The 21169-nt window shown below is 35.2% G+C and overlaps 1 protein-coding gene across 1 annotated transcript in view; it reads left to right on the top strand.

Annotated features, from left to right (window-relative positions):
* Positions 1–21169, top strand: part of LOC140439813 (putative helicase mov-10-B.1) — a 93276-nt gene that overhangs the window by 9598 nt on the left and 62509 nt on the right. Inside the window, exon 2 of the mRNA XM_072529964.1 lies at positions 9873–10094. Within this exon, the coding sequence (XP_072386065.1) occupies positions 9873–10094 (222 nt within the window). The remainder of the gene's footprint in view (positions 1–9872; positions 10095–21169) is intronic.

Raw genomic sequence — 21169 nt, 5'->3', positions numbered from 1 at the left:
TATCGAGCGAGGATAAGATAAGGTTATTGATGAGGAAAAAAAGACCTATCGCTGAGGAAGTGAAAAAGTAATTGGCAAACGCAAATGAAATATGCATTACAATCTATCATGATACACATATATTCGTACTGCAGAAACAAGACAATTAATAAACACGTTAAGGGAATCTTAATAATAAGCAAAATTTAACTTTTAATACACAGAAGCAATAATGATATGCAGAAGAAACACAAATTAAAAAACGTTATCCACTTATTGTACGCAAGAGAGATACCTCTAGGAAAAATCAAAACGACCGAAAATATATACCAAAATAACACAATAAAAGTAAAAGTAGAAGAAGAACCAACCGACCCTAATAAAGCTGACAATGGGATAAGGCAGGGATATTTCCTGAGTCCTCTATTGTTCAACCTGATTATGGATGAAATAATAAAAAAGTAACAACTAAAAAAAGATACCAAATGGAAGAAAAACAAATTAAAATTGCTGTGCAAACGACGCAATACTACTCTTTTAAAATGAAGATGATTTACAACGTGTGCTGCACCAATTTCATATAACTGCCAGAAAATTTAACATGTTAATTTCCCCAAAAGAGACAAAATTCATGGTTACAACAGCAAATTTACTAAGATGTTAATTGGAGCTGAAAGGTCAGATAATAGAACAAGTGATGGAGTTTAAATATCTAGCCATCACATTATCTAGCTACGGAAAGCTCGAAACTGAAGTGGAAGATCCAGTGAATAGAGCAAACAGAGCCGCAGGCTGACTAAATGAAACAATATGAAGCAATAAAACTATCGGGAAAGAAACGAAAGGCAGAATTTACAAAACAGTCATCAGATCAATGACATACGCGGCAGAAACAAGACCTGACACAGAGAGGACAAAAAGGATATTAGAAACAGCAGAGATGAAAACACTTAGAAAAATTGATGGTAAGCCACTATGGGACAGAGCTAGAAGTACAGATATACGACGTAGATGCAAGATGGAGAAGATCAAGAACTGGTTAAGAAATAGAAGAGTAGAATGGAACGATCATATAAGCCGAATGACAACAAATAGAGTAGTAAAGATGGCAAGAGACGGTCAACCCGTAGGAAGACGATCAGTAGGAAGATCACGAAAACGATGGAACGGCAACTTACTGGAGGCACATTGAAAAATGACAGTCATGTCTATATAAATAGAAGAAGAAGAAGAAGAAGATACACAGGATAAACATTAAAATTGCTGCAAGAAAGATAAAATAAATCAGTCATATTAATGTAGAATAGCAGAGGACAGAGTGTTTAGAGAAAATAATGAATCAGTCATATTAATGTAGAATAGTAGAGGAAAGAGTATTTGTCATAGCTTTGGACAAGTGCCCAATTAAAAAAAGAACACAGGTCGTTCAAAAAAGACGGAACTCTAAAAAGAAAATAGAATAGATTTAAAAAAATAAAAGCATAAACATGTCTTTTCCTACTTTTTTAATATTGAAAATACGTAAATAGAACATTGAATTAAAATGTAATCTTTGATAATATCTGATAAACCCATCACCTGAACAGTGGCACCGATATATGTAGTTGAAATTGTTTACACTTATTTTAACTGTTTATTTTGTTATTATCTAGATATGAGTTGCGACCGATATCACAAACTTATTTATTTTTCACAAAGAGGCTCTTTAATATCTAAAATTATTACTATACAAATCTGATTCGAAATATCGTCAAAAAGTAATACACGGCATGTAAAATTTAAATTTTTAATAAAAAGTAAAAGATTAGGCATTACTTATGGGATTCAAAGAACGCGCGTTAAGGAAGATTGAAGTACTAATAAGATCACCGCAATCGGGCATACCCCGGGTAATGATTAATTAATTAATCGGCTAATTCTTCAGTCACCCCTTTAATATGATTTTGTCAAATTGGTCCTTTTTAGAACCAACTATTCTAATAACATATGTCTATAACTGTTAAGGGTATATCTAGAGATCAAGAAACTTTACTTTACTTAAACTTATCAGACATATGAGCTAAACACGAATGTAACTTATCTCTAGTGCAGAAAACACATATAGGGTCTAACCTAGGGTATTTGGTATATAGCTGATCGCTGAAAACCAGATCATAGATATAGACATGCTATTTCTGTCGCAAAAGAGGCAAAGAATAACTTAAAGTAAGAAAGGACAAAACCAGTCAGCCGAGAGAACCTTTTAACGATGTTGAGCTTGGATCCACCATCTACATATTTAATGAAAAATAATACAACTACCGACATTGAGGATCTGAGCACAAAGCTTATTACGAAACCTGGACCAAAAACACTCTACAATGGCTTATCCGCATGATGAACAACTGTATTCAAGATACTGTATCGCAGATATTACGGACAGCCAAACCACCGAAAAGAAATTTAACACGTGAGGAAAAAGAGGCGTTGCGAGATTTGCAGAAAAACAAAGAAATAATCGTCCTTCCAGCGGACAAAGGTAACGCCACGGTAGTAATGAATATAGATGACTACGACAAAAAATTAACAGATCTTCTAAACGACACAGCATACGAAAAAATTGCCACAGATCCAACAACGTATCTAGAAAAAACAACGAAGGCCAAGATCAAAGTTTCAAACATAAAAAAGGAGGATCAGCCCAAGCTGATTCCACGCGAAAAATCATCTAGGTGCCCTAAGCTCTACGGTTTACCAAAAGTTCATAAAGTTGGGATGCCACTACGACCAATAGTTAGTTCAATCGGATCACCCACACAGCCGCTCGCAAAGTTCTTAGCCAATCAATTACAACCGTACGCAGAGGAAGCGGATTCTTACGTCAAGAACGCAGGCCACTTCATCGAGCGTATAAAGGACGTGACTCTTGACCCAGGACATTTGCTAGTGAGTTTTGACGTGGTGTCACTTTTTACTAACGTCCCAGTAGAAGAATCGTTAGAGATTATAGGAAAAAAATACCCAATACCACCGGATACAGTAAACCTAACGAGACACTGCCTGAACAACACCTATTTCATATACAAAGACCAAAGGTATAAACAAGTCGAGGGAGCACCCATGGGTTCACCACTGTCACCGGTGATAGCAAATCTGTTTATGCAAGAAATAGAAATACGAGCAATAACAACGGCAGAGTATAAACCGAAACTATGGTTGAGATACGTGGACGACACCTTCATTATCTGGACACATGGGGAAGAAAAACTAAATACATTCCTAAATCACATTAATACCATCCACCCCAAAATTCAGTTTACTATGGAACTAGAGAAAGACCAACAGCTACCGTTTTTGGATGTTTTAATAATAAAGAAAACAGATGGAACTTTAGGATACACGGTATACAGAAAACCAACACACACCGACAGATATCTACACGCTGACTCACACCACCATCCTGCACAACTGCAGTCAGTCATCAAAACCCTGACTATAAGATCAGAAAGATTAACAGATGAAGAACACAGGAACAAAGAAATGAAAACGGTCAAAACAGCATTAAGAAAAAATGGCTTCACCACGTACACAATTGAAAAGGCACAAGGAGGAAAAAGCAAAGAATCAACAGAAGAAAAAGAAAAACCTATTGCTAAGACGATTTTACCGTACGTGAAGGGCACTACGGAAAAAATCAGTAGAGTCCTAAGAAAACATAAAATAGAGACAATATTCAACACGGATAAGAAAATTGCTAATATGCTTAACTCCGCAAAAACCAAAATCCCACTAGAAAACCAAGGAGTGTACAAGATTCCCTGTGGAGACTGCGACAAATCCTACATCGGACAGACTAATCGAAGAATTCAAGTAAGACGAGAAGAACATCGAAACGCTATTGCAAAGCAAGAAAAGACATCTTCCCTTGCACAACATGCCCTATCAACAGGACACACAATCGATCTAGAACAGACAACAATGCTAGCGAACATCGAACACAAAACCAAGCGAATAATCAGGGAAGCCATAGAAATAGAAAAATATCCAAATAACCTAAACACTCGAGATGATGCCCAAAGACTTCCAACAACATGGAAACCAGCTCTGCAAAGAACCGTCCAAAAAAATTCAACTTCAGTTAACGCACAGAAAAAACAAACAGCGAAACCGCCAGACAAGGCCCCGCCCACTCGCACACAGGCAGGACCAATCACAAGAGCCCGCGCGCCGCCGAGAGAGTATTTAAACGAGCGCCGAAATGCCCAGTCGACCAGTACTAATCGAGTAACGACGAGAAGTAGTTCCACCAGGCTTGAGAATGGCAAGTGAGACCTTGCCGAAACGTCGCCAAAACAATGGTTTTCAAGAAAACCAGCATTTTACAACGCGGAGTCAAACCCGGAAAAAATAGTGACAGCATATATATATATATATATATATATATGTATATATATATATATATATATATATATATGTATATATATATATATATATATATGTATATATATATATATATATATATATGTATATATATATATATATATATATGTATATATATATATATATATATATATATATATGTATATATATATATATGTATATATATATATATATATATATATATGTATATATATATATATATATATATGTATATATATATATATATATATATATATATATATATATATATATATGTATATATATATATATATATATATATATATATATATATATATATATATATATATATGTATATATATATATATATATATATATATATATATGTATATATATGTATATATATATATATATATATATATATATATATATGTATATATATGTATATATATATATATATATATATATGTATATATATATATATATATATATATATATATATATAGATATATAATATATATATATATATATATAAATATAAATATATATAAATATCTTCTTCTTCTTCAAGTGCCGTCTCCATCAATGGAGGTTAGCGGTTATGGTGGCAAACGTTTGTCTATCTTCAGCTGTTCTTAAGAGTTCCTCAAATCCAAGTCCTGTCCAGTTTCTGATATTACGTAACCAGGACAATTTTTTTCTTCCAACTCCTCGCTTTCCTTCTATTTTGCCTTTTATTATCAACTGAGGGATGTAGTATTTCTCGTTGCGCAACAAATGCCCTAAATAACTGGTTTTTCTTCTTTTGACTGTTCTCAATAGTTCTTTTTCTAAATTGAGTCTCGCTAGTACTTCTTCATTTGTTTTTCGTGCTGTCCAAGGAATTTTTAAAATTCTACGGTACACCCACATTTCAAATGCCTCGATTCTATTCAGGCTCTTTATTTTTAAAGTCCATGTTTCGACTCCGTAGAGAAGAACAGACCAGATAAAACATTTTACAAGTTTTAATCTCAATTTAATATTTATATGTGTATCGCAGAATAGAACGCGCATCTTAAAGAAACTATCCCTAGCTTGAGCAATTCTCGCTTTAATTTCTTTTTCTGGGTCCAGTTTGCAATTAATCCAACAGCCAAGGTATTTGTATTGGTTTACCTGTTCTAAAATATTCCCATTTATTTTTATAGGTAAGGGGATATTCTGTTTTCTTTGGATCACCATTACTTTTGTTTTTTTTTCGTTGATCTTCATTCCAAACTCTCGACAAGCATCCTTAATGTGGTCTATAACCCTCTGTAAGTTTGTGTCTGTATCAGCCAGTAGGACAGTGTCATCTGCATATCTTATGCTAGATATTGGTTCTCCATTAATTTTTATTCCTGTGGAAAGGTTTTCCAAGGCTTGCTTGAATAGTAGTTCCGAGTAAAGATTGAACAGCATAGGGGATAGTATGCATCCTTGCCTTACTCCTTTATTTATACTAATATTTCTAGATGTATGGTCGTCGATCCTAATCTTGGCACTCTGCCTCCAATATAAGTTCTTAATTAATCGGAGATCTTTGCTATCCAAGTTGATGCTCTGCAAGGAATTTAACATTTTATTATGGTTTACGCGATCAAATGCCTTTTCAAAGTCTACAAAACATAGAAAGACATCCTTTTGTTGGTCGTAACACTTCTGCAGCAGTACTTGTAATGAAAACAAGGCCTCTCTGGTCCCCATTCCGGCTCTGAATCCAAATTGATCGTATCCAACTTCTTTTTCACACCTTTTGTATACCCTATTGTGAAGTATTTTTAATAGAATTTTAAGCATTTGGCTCATAAGACTTATTAATCTAAAATCTGCGCATCGCCTGGAGTTAGCTTGTTTTGGAATGGGAATAAAAATAGATTCTAACCATTCCTCTGGTATTTCCCCAGTATCGTAGATTGTATTAAACAAAATTACTAACAAATCAATGTTATTACTTTCGATCAATTTAAGTATTTCAGGATAAACTTCATCAGGTCCAGGGCTTTTATTGGTCTTTAATTGTTTAATGGCATATTCCACTTCGACTTTTAGAATTGGTGGGCTTTCAGTGACATTATTTATTGTAATGTCTATTCTTTCATCTCGGAACAGCTGTTGTATAAATTTTTCCCATTCTTCTATTTTATCTTTGGTGTTATGAATTAACTCTCCGTTGTTATTTACCAGTGGGCAATGTTGTTTTTTGTGGATGAATGAAAATTCTTTCACCTTCTTGTACATATTAAAGTAATCATGTCTATGTTCTAATTCTTCTATTTCTTTACATTTTTCTTCGAGCCATTTCTCTTTTGATTCTTTTATTTTCCTTCTTATTTCTGTATTTAATCGTTTGTAATCGCTTGTGTTCTTATTTTTGTATTTCCTCCTTTCGTCTATCATCTTTAGAATAGCTGGTGTCATCCAGTCTTTTTTTGCCATTAATCGTGTATTTGGAATTTCTTCCCTTGCAGAATTGACGAGGATGGATTTTATTTGTTGCCAAGTTGTATTTATATTTTGGATATTTATTTGGGTTCGGTCTATTTCTGAGAGTTTTTCATTTAGTTTTACAGTGGTTTTATCTTTAATCTGTACATCTTTTAGTAGTTCCATATTAGGTTTGTTCTTCGGCTTTGCATTTTTTATTACTTTAATTCTTGTGCGAATATTTGCTACTACAGGGTTGTGGTCGGAATTTGCATCAGCACTAGGATATGTTTTTGTACTTGTAATGGAGTTACGAAATCGTTGGTTGATTAAAACATAATCTATTTGATTTCTTATTATTCTTTCTTTTGTGTGTAGCGGGGAAGTCCAGGTGTATAACCTGCGTTGAGGTATATATAAATATAAATATACATAAATATATATACATATATATATATATATAAATATATATATATATATATATATATATATATATATATATATATATATATATATATATATATATATATATGCCAATGTACCGAATAAACTTAATATAGTTACTTAGGATAAACCTTATAGAAACAAAAATGTTATAAAAGTAGGTAGTGGGATGTCCGAGATATTCTGAATCAAGGTTGGAATTTTACAAAGGAATCCCTTCTGTAACATGTTTCAACCTTGCGATGGAAAAAGTAATAAGAGAGTTTCTGGGAGACAGATGACAAATTCTTTAATAAACTAGTGCAATAAATGATTTATTCTACTTATATAGCCGCTATACAAAGAATTATAGGTACCTTGTAAGAATATTAAAAGAGTTTCTGTTGTTTTAGCTATTAGACATCTAAAAAACTAAGTAACTTAAAAAAGCTTCTCCTTTGAATTCGCAGACTCCTTCAGTTTGGGTACCCAGATTTGTGATATATAAATATACTAATGATTAGTATGTGCCTTATTACCTTATTTGATTTGACACATATTATTACTTTTTGCATTATAAGAACAGAGTTCTCATTGATGTGAAAAGTTGCTAAAATTGTACCGTTACCAAACACGAATAATCTAACAGGATTTAATGAAATATGACCACTAGTATACTACATAATCTTTCGAAGATCCTACAGAAAATTATAAATTATTTCCGATTCTACAACGATCATGCAGCAGGAAGACTGTATGACAGGGGAGTTGGCTGTGTGTTATGAATGCCGCAGACCACACCTATTCGTCGCTTGACCAAACTCCCATCCGTCTCCATTGTCATCTCCGATCATACTCCAACACTGCAGGCTACTTGTATTCCTGCTGCGGGCCGCTTATAGTTTGATGTTTAAGTTGAAAATGATGTTGAAGTTTTGCGCAGCCTTGTTTTCTTAAAACTGGGATTACGGTACGATGATTGATGATAATAATAAATTCCTTTTGATTGAATTGATGATGATAATAAATTCCTTTTTTCTTTTTATTTACTACACCCTACAGCTTAAATGTTTAAAATTAATTTATTTAAATATAATAAAAAAAAAAGATTCTGTAGTTGAGCAACTTATAAAACAAATATATTTAATCAATTTTTAAATTTATAAAATACAATGTTATTTATTTTATAGATAAAGCCAGTAAAATGACTACAAAATCGTCTGTTTTGTCCCTAAGCTGACATAAAAGCAGAGTATTAAAAATATAAAGTCTAACCTAATAAGTATTTTACTTTATTTTATTTTTACTTTATTTTATTTTTAAAATATGTATCTTACCTGGAAAACTTTTCTTTTAATTTAAGTTCCAACTCATTGAATGTGTACATCGGCATTATGCAGTATTAAAAAAACATAGTCTCGTCATCCACCAGATGAAGTAGAAGTGTAACAAACTCTGTTTTATCGTTCTTGTTTTTTAAGCATTATGTACCCAATACATATTTACGTTCACTGCCCTCTATCAACGATTTTTTTGTAATTAGATCTTCCTTATCTTGTCCAAACAGATAGCCACAATAATTAAATCACGGCTTTTGAAATATTTTAACAGTACGCGTATAGTACCTTCCACGATCGACTGGCAAAATAGACTAATCTTAAATCGAAAAGGAATATGAAGCGTGCATGACATGCGTGCTCATTCCTTTCCGATCCCGCATCGACAAGATTTTTGTAGCAATATCAGACCGGAGTATGATCGGAAGGCTGCATGACATGTGTGTCCAAACCTTAAGGAGAAAGGAATCATCATCATTTTTATTTTGGTATGGTTTGTTCTGTCCAATGTTAATTTTTTTTCACAATATTTACAAGATAATTTTTTCAGTTCACGTTTTTCCAGAAAAACAGTTTCCAGCTACTCATTGTCTTCGGAATGAGAAATAGCATCATCAAATTAGCTCATTATATGAAATTATAAAGTTATAAATGTGTTTGTGTTTACATACTGTAGATATGACTGAATTATTAAAGGTGCAGTTTTTAAGACTTCGACTAATAAAAAATGTCATTTAAAATAATTTTTTTTTGTTTTAATAGTTATTTAACCAACAAGTGTATTAATAAGGGCGATTAACAATTGAGATATATTAACGCGCGAGCGAAGCGAGTGCGTTAATGTTCGAGATTGTTAATCGCCATTTTAATTCACGAGTTCGTTACAAAACTTTTCCGTCGACCGAACTTTTCAGAAATAAAAATATCTTAGTTTAAATTTTTATTTACTTAACGATAAATAATGACATACAATGACAAACAGTACTTACAGCGGCTATGTCATTTTAAATAATTTTTTAGTGGGAATATAAATAGGTACCTATATGTTTGGTTGCCTACACCACAGGTCACTGCCAATCACAGAGCGTTAAATGTGGTTAAATTATTATACAAGCAATGTATGTTGTGTTGCCTATAATAAAATCGTTCATTAATAGAAAATCATTCATTAATAGGGGTCATTAATCAATGATTTTGAGGGTGTTAAAATTAATCATAAATGGATGGTCGACGGAAAAATCTATTTAATGTCCGCTCCCTAGGACTTTTGCAATATTACGTAATTTATTTATTTTTATATTGTTTTAGAGGATTTTGTTAAAGATCTCTTGAAACAAAATATCATCCAAAATTATACGGCTCAAAAAGAAACCGCACGTGAATTTTATTTCGCGAAGTACAGACAACTTGGAAAGCTCTCTTTTTTCAAATTTAAGAAGGAGCTATGGAAATATTGGTATGTCAATTCGTTTACATCGCAAAAAATTAATTTCAACGAACACTGGATAAACTATTTTGCTGATCAACTCGGTAAGTATTATTACTTAAGAAAATTAAATATATTTATATACAAAATTTGAACTCAATTCGAAAAGCAGTAAAAGAAAGAATTAAATCCATAAAACACACACACACACACACACACACACACATATATATATATATATATATATATATATATATATATATATATATATATATACATATATATATATATATATATATATATATATATATATATATATATATATATATATATATATATATATATATAAGAAATACTGGATATTATTGACTGTCGATATAAACAAACAACACAGTTTATTAGGGCTGCAGTCAGTAGGTTGGGCCGGGATGTTATAGAAAATGTTAAACGCTCTTTTGACTTTTGGTCGAGCTTTCGGAATTCTTTTATTTCTTCTTCAAGACACTGTAATTGGAAGAATGTGTACATGTTTACAACATTTATCTCAAATTGTCATTACAACTTACTAGTCGTTGAGATTATTTGTGTAAAGCTATGACACTCAACATTAAAAACACACATATAAAATTTACATGTTATATTTTATATGTGTGTTTTTAATGTTGAGTGTCATAGCTTTACACAAATAATCTCAACGACTAGTAAGTTGTAATGACAATTTGAGATATGTTGTAAATATTTACACATTCTTCTAATTACAGTGTCTTGAAGAAGGAATAAAAGAATTCCGAAAGCTCGACCAAAAGTCAAAATAGTGTTTCTATAACATCCCGGCCAAACCTACTGACTGCAGCCCTAATAAACTGTGTTGTTTGTATATATATATATATATATATATATATATATATATATATATATATATATATATATATATATATATATATATATATATATATCTATGAAATTGTCAATAAGTTTAAATATTTAAATGTATAAATAATAAAAAAGACAGTAAGAAGAAAGAAATGATAGCGTCCATATTGAAGCCATTTCATTATTGCTTCTCTTGACGGAAAAGATTTGATTTCACTTTTAGGCTTCTGTACCCGTCGCTTTAATGAATCCTTGTAATCTAAAATACGTATAAGCGAATATACAAAGGCACCATACTTGAAATCAAATCTTAACTGTCTTTTCATTTATTCTCTTTATGGGTACAAGTAACCAGTTGACCAACAATTTTTGCTTAGATGAGGAGATATGTTGTAGAATGCAATTTTTAAATTCTCCATGTATTTCTTTTAATCTTTTACTCACAGATTAGAATCAGAGCAATCTGAAGTTTGGTCCGTCAACCAAGAAATCTTCGAATTTCTACTTTTTGGTATAAATATTATTACTAAAAATATTAATAAGAGCCACACAGAGGTAGTGAAATTAGAGGGATTATTTATTAGATATATCTGAGACCATCATAAGATATAAGCCTGACTGAAAATTAAACTAAATGTATAAACTGCTGCAATAAAATCGGTGATCGCATAAAAGTAAAGAAAATGTGCCTAACAAACAAATAAAAACGGAAACAAGTTCCAAAAACATTTTTAAACAAAATATATAAAATAATTTTAAAGAAATAGACTACAAGCCCACGAGACATTTTTAATGGGTCATTTGACCCAGCATGAATCATAATATTGTTGTGATATTTATTTCAATGTCTATTTAATTTATAATGTCTTGTTCTTATCTTAATTCATTAAAAGGCACAATAATTTATATCAATTTATTTAAACGAATAATACACATAATTTATTTAGGCGAGCGTAACAACAATATCGCGAGGCGAATCTTCTTTATTAACTGCCCCTCCATATAAAAATGTTGTATTTATATACGAAATCCTGATATACTAGAATAGTCGAGAACATCTAGTTGGAGGATTCACCATAATTTGAATCTAGATCCTTTGCCAAATTTCTACAACAAAACAGAATTATTAGTCATCATATATTTAGGCCAGTATATTTATCGTAACATTGCCCCCCTCTTAAAAAATGGTTCCTCCTGGAACCTTGTCGGGACTGGAACCGGAACTGTATGCTGGTATCGGCAACTGGACCCTCCTTTACAACTTCCAGTTGTATAAAAATGACAAGGGACGGTTTTCTCTCCGCACAAGGTACTTAGCGGATTGCAACAGACTAACACCTGGACTTCGGTGTCTTTGAAGATCTCCTCCACCATATTTCGGATAACCCTCCAATCTAATTGGCGGCACTCCAACTTTGGCATGGCTAACTTTTGCACGTCGGACTCTAGTACGTGCTCTCTCAATTAAAGTAAGGCTTCCCATACATCTCGGTAGGTAGGTTGGTCACGGGCAGTGTCTTTTGTTACCAGGTAGAAAAGGTAACGTGATGCATCTTGGAGTTTCAAGGTTTTACCGGGAGCTGGCACTTGGCATTGAAGTTCTGCAACTCGACCAAACTTCCTTCGAAAGACGGATGCCAACCCTGGTGCGTCTTTGATACTGGCCGGGATGGTAAGTGCCAGCGAGTAGTCATTGGGGAGCGCGAGTAGATCTTGCTTTTCTTCAGTGGTAACACCATGTCTTGCTTTACCGGTACCTCCATAGGCACCCATGAATTCCTCAAACGTGAGGTCAGACACGTCTTGGACTTGGTTTACCTCCACTTCTTCATCTACGTCGTGGTCACCTTCGAAAGACGCCAGCCGGTTATGGTGTACTATCATCGGCTTTCCCTTCGGAATCTTGCTTATTCGGTAGATGACATCGTTGATCTTCTCCATAATTAGGTATGGGCCTTCCCAAAACTGCTGCAATTTGGGAGAACAACCTTTTCGCTTCTTGGGGTTATAGAGCCAGACCTTGTCGTTCTTCTTAAAGCAACCCTTTTCGGCTTGTGTATCGTACCGTTTCTTCATTCGGTCGCTAGCGATCTGAAGGTGGGAACGGACCAACTCATGTACATCGTCCATTCTTCTTCGTAATTCGATCACATAATCTTCACCTGCTACATCTTCTCCAGGTCGACATCCAAACTCGAGATCACAAGGTAGTCGCATTTCGCGTCCGAATAGGACTTTGGCTGGTGTCTGGCCTGTTGATTCGTTAACAGCAGATCTGTAGGCCATTGTGAAGAACGGAAGGTATTGGTCCCAGTCTCGCTGATGATCGGACACCATCTTTGTCAAATACTTGCCAACTGTCCTATTCATTCGTTCTACCATACCATCCGATTGCGGATGATACGCGGTAGTTCTTGTTTTCTTCATGCCTAGTCTATCACATATTCCTTGGAATAGATCGCTTTCGAAGTTCCTGCCTTGGTCACTATGGATCTCCAAAGGCACTCCAAATCGGCTGATATATTCTTGGATCAACTTATCTGCAACGGTGGCGGCCTTCTGGTCTGGAAGTGCGTAAATCTCGACCCACTTAGTGAAGTAATCCATTACTACCAGCATGTACTTGCCTCCATTTTCACTTTCTGGAAATGGCCCAGCGATGTCCAAAGCTATTCTTTCAAACGGGCTTCCAACATTATATTGTCTCATAGGAGCTCTCCTTTTTCGGTAAGGCCCGTTACTCGTGGCACAAATAGTACATTTCTTACACCAGTCTTTTACATCGTCGGAACTGTTCATCCAATAAAACCGTTCCCGAATTCGCTGAAGGGTTTTCCTTACACCAAAATGCCCTCCCGATGGACTGTCGTGTAACTGACGAAGTACTTCGGCTATTCTGCTCTTTGGGATCACCAACTGTCTTCTCTTTTCCGAACCGTCATCATTTTCCAGGACTCGTTTGAGCAAGCCATCTTCGATGATAAATGAGTCCCACTGGGCCCAATACGTCTTAACTACTGAGCATAGGTTTGATATTTCCTGCCAAGGTGGTCGACGGTTTTCCTCTTTCCATTTTCGGATTTTCTGTATAACTGGATCTCTCTCTTGTTCTTCCCTTATCTTAGTAGGCGTCCAGTCGTCGTTAACAATCGTCGTTCTTAGCACTGCTGCTTCCTTGGATTCCGTTTTGTTGCAGTGGGAACACTCTGCTGGGCATGGCCTTCTGGAAAGAGAATCAGCGTTTCTATGGCTAACTCCGGCCCGGTGCTCAATCTTAAAATCGTATTCTTGGAGTCGTTCGATCCACCTGGCTATCTGACCCTCTGGATTCTTAAACTGCATCAACCACTTAAGGGCGACATGGTCGGTTCGGATTAGAAACTTTCTGCCATAGAGGTATTGATAGAAGTGCTCTACTGATTTCACTACTGCCAGAAGTTCTCTTCTCGTGACGCAATAATTCCGTTCAGGTTTTGAAAGAACTTTACTAAAATATCCGAGAACTCGTTCCTGTCCTCCTTGAATCTGAGACAGCACTCCTCCAATTCCCACATTACTTGCATCCGTATCTAAGATGAACTCTCCTTCTGGCAGTGGATACCCTAAAATTGGTGCTGTTATTAAATGCTTTTTCAACGTTTCAAAGGCATTTTGGCAGTCTATATCCCAGCGGTATTCTCTTGCTTCCTCTGTAAGTCGCGTTAATGGCTTAGCGATATCTGCAAACTTCTTAATAAACCTCCGGTAGTAAGTACATAGTCCAAGAAAACTTCTCACTTGATGTTTGTCAGTTGGTTTTGGCCATTCCTTAATGGAATCGATTTTTCCCTTATCCACGGCCACTCCTTCTTTACTGACTATATGACCCAGATAATTGACTTTACCTTGAAATAGCTGGCACTTCTTGGGGTTTAGCATCAATTGGGCAGCTTTAAGTCGATTAAAAACGTTTTCTAAATTCCTCAAATGATCTTCGAATGTCTCCCCCAAGACGATTATGTCATCTAAATAAACCAGGCATGTTTTCCAAGATAACCCTCTCAACACATTTTCCATAAGCCTCTCAAATGTCGCAGGAGCATTACAAAGTCCAAATGGCATAACGTTGAATTGCCACAATCCAGATCCTGTGGTGAAGGCTGTCTTTTCTTTATCGACTGGGTCCATCTCTACCTGCCAGTATCCAGACTTCAAATCTAAAGTAGAAAACAATTTACTTCCAGCCAATGTGTCCAATGTGTCATCGATCCGAGGCAGAGGATAACTATCTTTCTTGGTAACGTTGTTCAGCAAACGGTAATCCACACAGAACCTCGTCGTTCCGTCTTTCTTCTTAACCAGGACCACCGGAGAGACCCATGGACTCGTAGAAGGTTCTATCACCCCGTTTTTCTTCATTTCCTGAACAATCGTTTCGGCTTCCTCTCTCTTCGCCTGTGGTAATCGTCGAGCTGTTTGACGAATTGGCTTAGCATTACCAGTATCAATTTTATGCTTAACAACGGTAGTTCTTCCCGTCTTTCCTCCTTTCGGTACGAAAATATCACGATACTGCCGAAGAAATTCCCTTAATTTCCTTTTCTCCATCTGATTTAGAGACTGTCCTGCAACTGCAACCATTTGGTCGAATTTGTCGTTGGAATTATCAGATGTTGTCGCCTGACGGATTATGGATGTCACAGGTACACAAGTTCCTACTTTTGTCTCTTTCTTTATGGTCACTGGGTAGTCGTTGACATTGATAAGTCTCACAGGAATGTCTTTAGCCGAAGTCACCAATTCCTTTCCAATTATGATTCCACGGCCAACCTCATCGTCGTGGTTCCAAGGCTCCATCATAACAGGTCTCCCTTCGTCTACAATTCCCTGTAGTCGCGCTACTATGATCGTTTCGCTTCTCGCAGGCACGACTGTATCTTCTGTAATGGCTGCTTGCACAGTGTTGTCGTTATGTGGATGGAGAAATACCTCCTCGTTGCCAACTTTGATTACCTTATTCTTAAAATCCAATTGGAATCCATGCATATTCATTACGTCCATTCCTAATATAACATCCTCTTCGATGTCAGCAACTATAACAGTATGGACAAACTTTTCTGTTCCAATTCCCAATTGTACCTGGATTTCTCCATGAATGTTGGCATTTTCACCTGTAGCGGTCCGAAGTCGCAACCTCGTTGGTAATAGTTTCTTACGGCTGTTTATAACTGTTGGGCGTATAATGGTTCTGGTCGCTCCCGTATCCACCAACAACGTATGTCTTTTACCATTTATTTCTCTATCTACATATACACTATCTTCACGACATTTCAAAGAAGCTATTAGTATAAGAGGGTCTTTGGAAAAGTTCCGGGTCGAAGCTGCTCCCCTAAAGCCGACTCGTTCTGGTTTTCCTGATGGTGAGTTTCTTGATTTTATGGTCTTCGTTTTCTTGCATGTAATAATTTTCATCATATTAACGAGATGGTCAAGTTTATCTTCATCTCCTTCCTCTTTTACAGTCCTAACTTTACTGTACCCGCCAGAGGCCTGCGTAGCTGACTCGTATTCGAGGGCGGCGGATAGGACATCAACCAGCGTCTTGTGACGAGCTAATCGCAGTGTTCTCTGCATTTCATGATCACGAAGACCATCAATAAACGTTTGAACGGCCAATTTTTCCATCATGTCTTCGGGAGCTGTTGGATAAGCATATCGTACTAATCTGGCAATATCTACCTCATATTCTTGAAGAGCCTCATCTTTCTTCTGTCTACGATTTTTAAGCTGCGACTGATATACATGCTCCAAATGTTCGTGGCCATATCGCATATTTAACCTCTTCTTCAGTTGTTCGAAATCATCGGTCTCCTCTACGGCTATGGTCTGAAGCACATCTAAGGCATCTCCTCGAAGAGCGATAGTCAGGTTTACAGCCTTTTCTTTTTCAGACCATCCATTCGCTCTTGCGGCTGATTCGAACTGTTTCATGTAGTTGTTCCATGATGATTTTCCGTCGAAAGTTGGGACTTTAACATGAATAGAACCTCCACTTCCTTCAAATTTCGGCCATGTCTCCAAATTACATTTCGTCTCGTCTTCTTTTATCTCCACTGTAATCGGATTGTTACCGCTCTCTGCTGTCCCTGTTTCCTCCATCTTCCTTTCCATCTCTTTCCATATCTTTTCTTCGAAGGCCAACATATCGGCAGCAACTTGGTTTTTTAACGAAGACACTCTATCGTCAAGAGCAGATATCTCTGAAGTGACTTTAGAGATGTCAGCAGAAACTTTGCTTTCCAGAGAAGAAATCTCGTTAGAAACTTTGCTTTCTAAAGAAGCGATGTCGCCGGATACTTTGTTCTCCAATGATGCGATGTCGCCGGAAACTTTGGCTACATCACCAGAAACTTTGGCTACATCACCAGAAACTTTGGCTACATCAGAAGAAACTTTCGAAATATCGTCAGAAACTTTGTTCTCCAATTTCGAAATCGACGAGATGACAGCATCTTCAAATATATAAGTCTCTGGATCTAGACCTTCTTCTAGCAAAGCGTTCTTTAGTCGTTGGACTAACTCAGCCTTTTTTCCGGTAGAAGCTAATTCTCTGTCTTCGAGATGTCTTCTTAAATTAGTCACTGTCAGCTCATAAATCGTCGTCATTTTCACAATTTATTTTATATTCACTTGTATTATTATTATAAGTCTAATTTATGTTCGATCCCACTTCTGACACCATTTGTTGTGATATTTATTTCAATGTCTATTTAATTTATAATGTCTTGTTCTTATCTTAATTCATTAAAAGGCACAATAATTTATATCAATTTATTTAAACGAATAATACACATAATTTATTTGGGCGAGCGTAACAACAATATCGCGAGCGCGAATCTTCTTTATTAACTGCCCCTCCATATAAAAATGTTGTATTTATATACGAAATCCTGATATACTAGAATAGTCGAGAACATCTAGTTGGAGGATTCACCATAATTTGAATCTAGATCCTTCGCCAAATTTCTACAACAAAACAGAATTATTAGTCATCATATATTTAGGCCAGTATATTTATCGTAACAATATATAAATTAATACTACGATATGTAATAACAACTTTAGAAACTATGCCGGCAATTTTTATCGGTACAGGAGGCTACACCGCTAAGGTAAACTTGCCACTCAAGGCGGGAGGGTGTTAGTCATTTTGGCCAAATATATCTGTACGGTATTTATAACTTAGGTAGGTAATACAAAAATAATGACCAGTAGCAGGGACACTATTTGCTTTTACGAAAATTTTCGTAACGGCAGTACGGCAGTACGGCATTCATAAACATAGTTTCGGATCGTTATTTAGATCACTTTTTTGTTTTGCAGTGCCGTACGTACCAGCTGATACAGGGGTGAGAAATCTAGGGCGTAACCCTTGATTTTAATCCCCATTCGTTTAGGTCGTTGAAAAATGTACGGCATTAATTCCAAATGATTACTTCCATGATAATTTTTGGCAACTATGTTATGGTTATTGCAAATGTTGATTTTAATATTAATTTCAATCAAATAAAAGGTAGATATCGAGCACAGTTTGTTTTATTAAATCTTGCCCAAGTACTTTCGCTCCTAGAGCATCTTCATAGGCATTTCGTTAAAATTGGGCTATCCAACAATATATGGAGAATGTCATAAACATTAAATGATACATTAACACAACACGACACAAGGACAAACAGTTTAAAAATTATTAAAAATCGACGAAGCTACATATTGGGTGGCATCAGGAGAGAGAATAGCATGGCATCGGGGTGGCAAAATTAGCGGGACAGTTACAAGACATAATCTAAATAAACGACTTACCGCTAAGTTGACCTGCTTAACTCAAAGGCTGGTACACAAATAAATTAATAGTTTTCGAAATACGTATAAGAGCTTAAATTTTCTCTAATTAGGGGATTTTTTTGGCTCATGTGAGATTAGCCCTAATTATACTTTAGAATTAAGGAGCGACTCGGGTGAAAGGGCTTTCCTTAATTTTCTGAGGTTTTTTAGGAAGCGAGAGAATTATACATCTGTTCTTAGCAGTGAAGGGTTAGTGGATAGACAAAACACACAAGCTACTTGCTAGTTTCTCAGAAGAAAAACGATCATAAAAGAACCAACCATGACTTGCCCTCGATATGCCAATTAGAAAGCGTAGCGTAATTCTTCTAAGGATTTGTTAATATGGGCGTAGCTAAAACAATTTTGTGAGGGCAAAAATTTGGAAGGACTTACAGGATGATTAAACATGCTTTAATACAAAACCAATTGATCTATATTTTTGAATCTCCAACTTGCCCCCTTTTTTGTCTTCTTCTTCTTCTTTTTATATAGACATGACTCTGTCTGTTTTTCAATGTGTCTCCAGTAAGTTGTTGTTCCATCATTTTCGTGGTCTTCTTACTGATCGTCTTCCTATTGGGGAACCGTCTCTTGCCATCCTTACTACTCCATTCAACTCTTTTATTTCTTACCCAGTTCTTAATGTTCTCCACCTTGCATCTACGTCGTATATCTGTATTTCTAGATCTGTCCCATAGTGTTGTACTATTAATTTTTGTAAGTGTTGAATCTCTGCTGTTTCTAACATTCTTTTTGTCGTCTCTGTGTCAGGTCTTGTTTCTGCCGCGTACGTCATTATTGGCCTGATAACTGTTTTGTAAATTCTGTCTTTCGTTTCTTTTCCGATATTTTTATTTCTCCATATTGTTTCATTTAGGCAGCCTGTGGCTCCGTTTGCTTTCCATAGCTAGATAATGTGACGTCTAGATATTTAAACTCCATCACTTGTTATATTAGTATTTTAGTATTATTATCTTAGTAAGTTTGCTGTTGTAACCATGCATTTTGTCTTTTTTGGGAAAATTAACATGTTAAATTTTCTCGCGATTATATTAAATTGGTGCAGCATACGTTGTAAATCATCTTCACTTTGAGAGAGTAGTATTGCGTCGTGTGCATAGCAGATTATTTTAAGTTGTTTTTCTCTCATTTGGTATCCTTTTTTAGTTCTTACTTTTTTTTTATTATTTCATCCATAATCAGGTTGAACAATAGAGGACTCAAGGAATCTCCCTGTCCTATCCCATTGCCAGCTTCAATAGGGTCGGTTAGTTTTTCTTCTACATTTACTTTTATAGTGTTGTTTTGGTTGATATTTTCGATCGTTTTGATTATTCCTAGAGGTATCTCTCTTGCGGTCAGTAAGTGGATAACGTCTTTTAATTTGACCCGGTCAAATGCCTTATTAAGGTCCACGAAACAACATAGATCTGCCGGTTTGTTGTATTCTAATGATTTCTCTTGCACTTGCCTCATTATAAATATATGATATTCATGATATTCCCGACCTAAAACATTGTTGTTCTGCTAGAGTTATAATTTCATTAAGTTTATTTGTTATCACTTTGGTTGTTAATTTTAGTGTTGTGTTTAATAAATTAATTCCTCTGTAATTTTCCGGGTCCGATTTGTCTCCCTTTTTGAAGAGAGGTATTAGGATGCTTGATCTCCATTCTTGTGGAATTCTGTTTTGTTATATTATTTTTTTGATTAGTCTTAATAGTTGTTTGGTCAGATCTGGTCCTACGGACTTCCTTTTTTCTGAAGTAATATATTTTTTAATAATATATTTAGTTTTATAATAAGAATTAGTTAATATGTGATCTTCTCCGGCAACACGATTTATCTTCATTTTTAATATAGTTTTCTTAATTCCATATTATTTTATCTCCAGGCGACAAGAATCACAATTAAGAAAAATTAGACCATCAACAATATCTGCCGCCTCTTGTCCTCTAAAGCACAATAATACAAAAGAAATTATAATTTCGTAACATGCAGGTTTCGATTTCTCAATATGCTTAGCATATTGAGAACATAGTGTGACGAGCGTTAATCGCAACTATTAAGGCACAAAATTCGTAGCAAATATCCACTGAAAAGCCAACATACTGACCATCTGACGTGTTTGATTTATTATCTGGTCATTCTTCAGTGATCATATATAAACATCTTAAAACTGAAATTCAAAATAGCCGTCCTGAATATCCGACTAGAGAGTATTCAGGAAAAAATTAGATAATCTAATTACTCTCGACCTGTCATTAAAAAGAGAAATGGACATAGAAATGGCAAATGAAAACCTTATCAAATACAAGGGGCGACATGGTTTGCCACTACTAACTAAAAAATAAAGACAACTGTGGGACAATGGCGACAAGTTACGACAATAGAAAATAAAAGAAAATTAAGCAAAACCACTAAAGAATTGAAAGAGCTAATC

This window comes from Diabrotica undecimpunctata, chromosome 4 (genome assembly GCF_040954645.1).
Source record: "Diabrotica undecimpunctata isolate CICGRU chromosome 4, icDiaUnde3, whole genome shotgun sequence".
NCBI lineage: Eukaryota > Metazoa > Arthropoda > Insecta > Coleoptera > Chrysomelidae > Diabrotica > Diabrotica undecimpunctata.
Note: the sequence above shows the minus strand (reverse complement) of the source record. Positions and strands in the feature narration are given on the sequence as shown.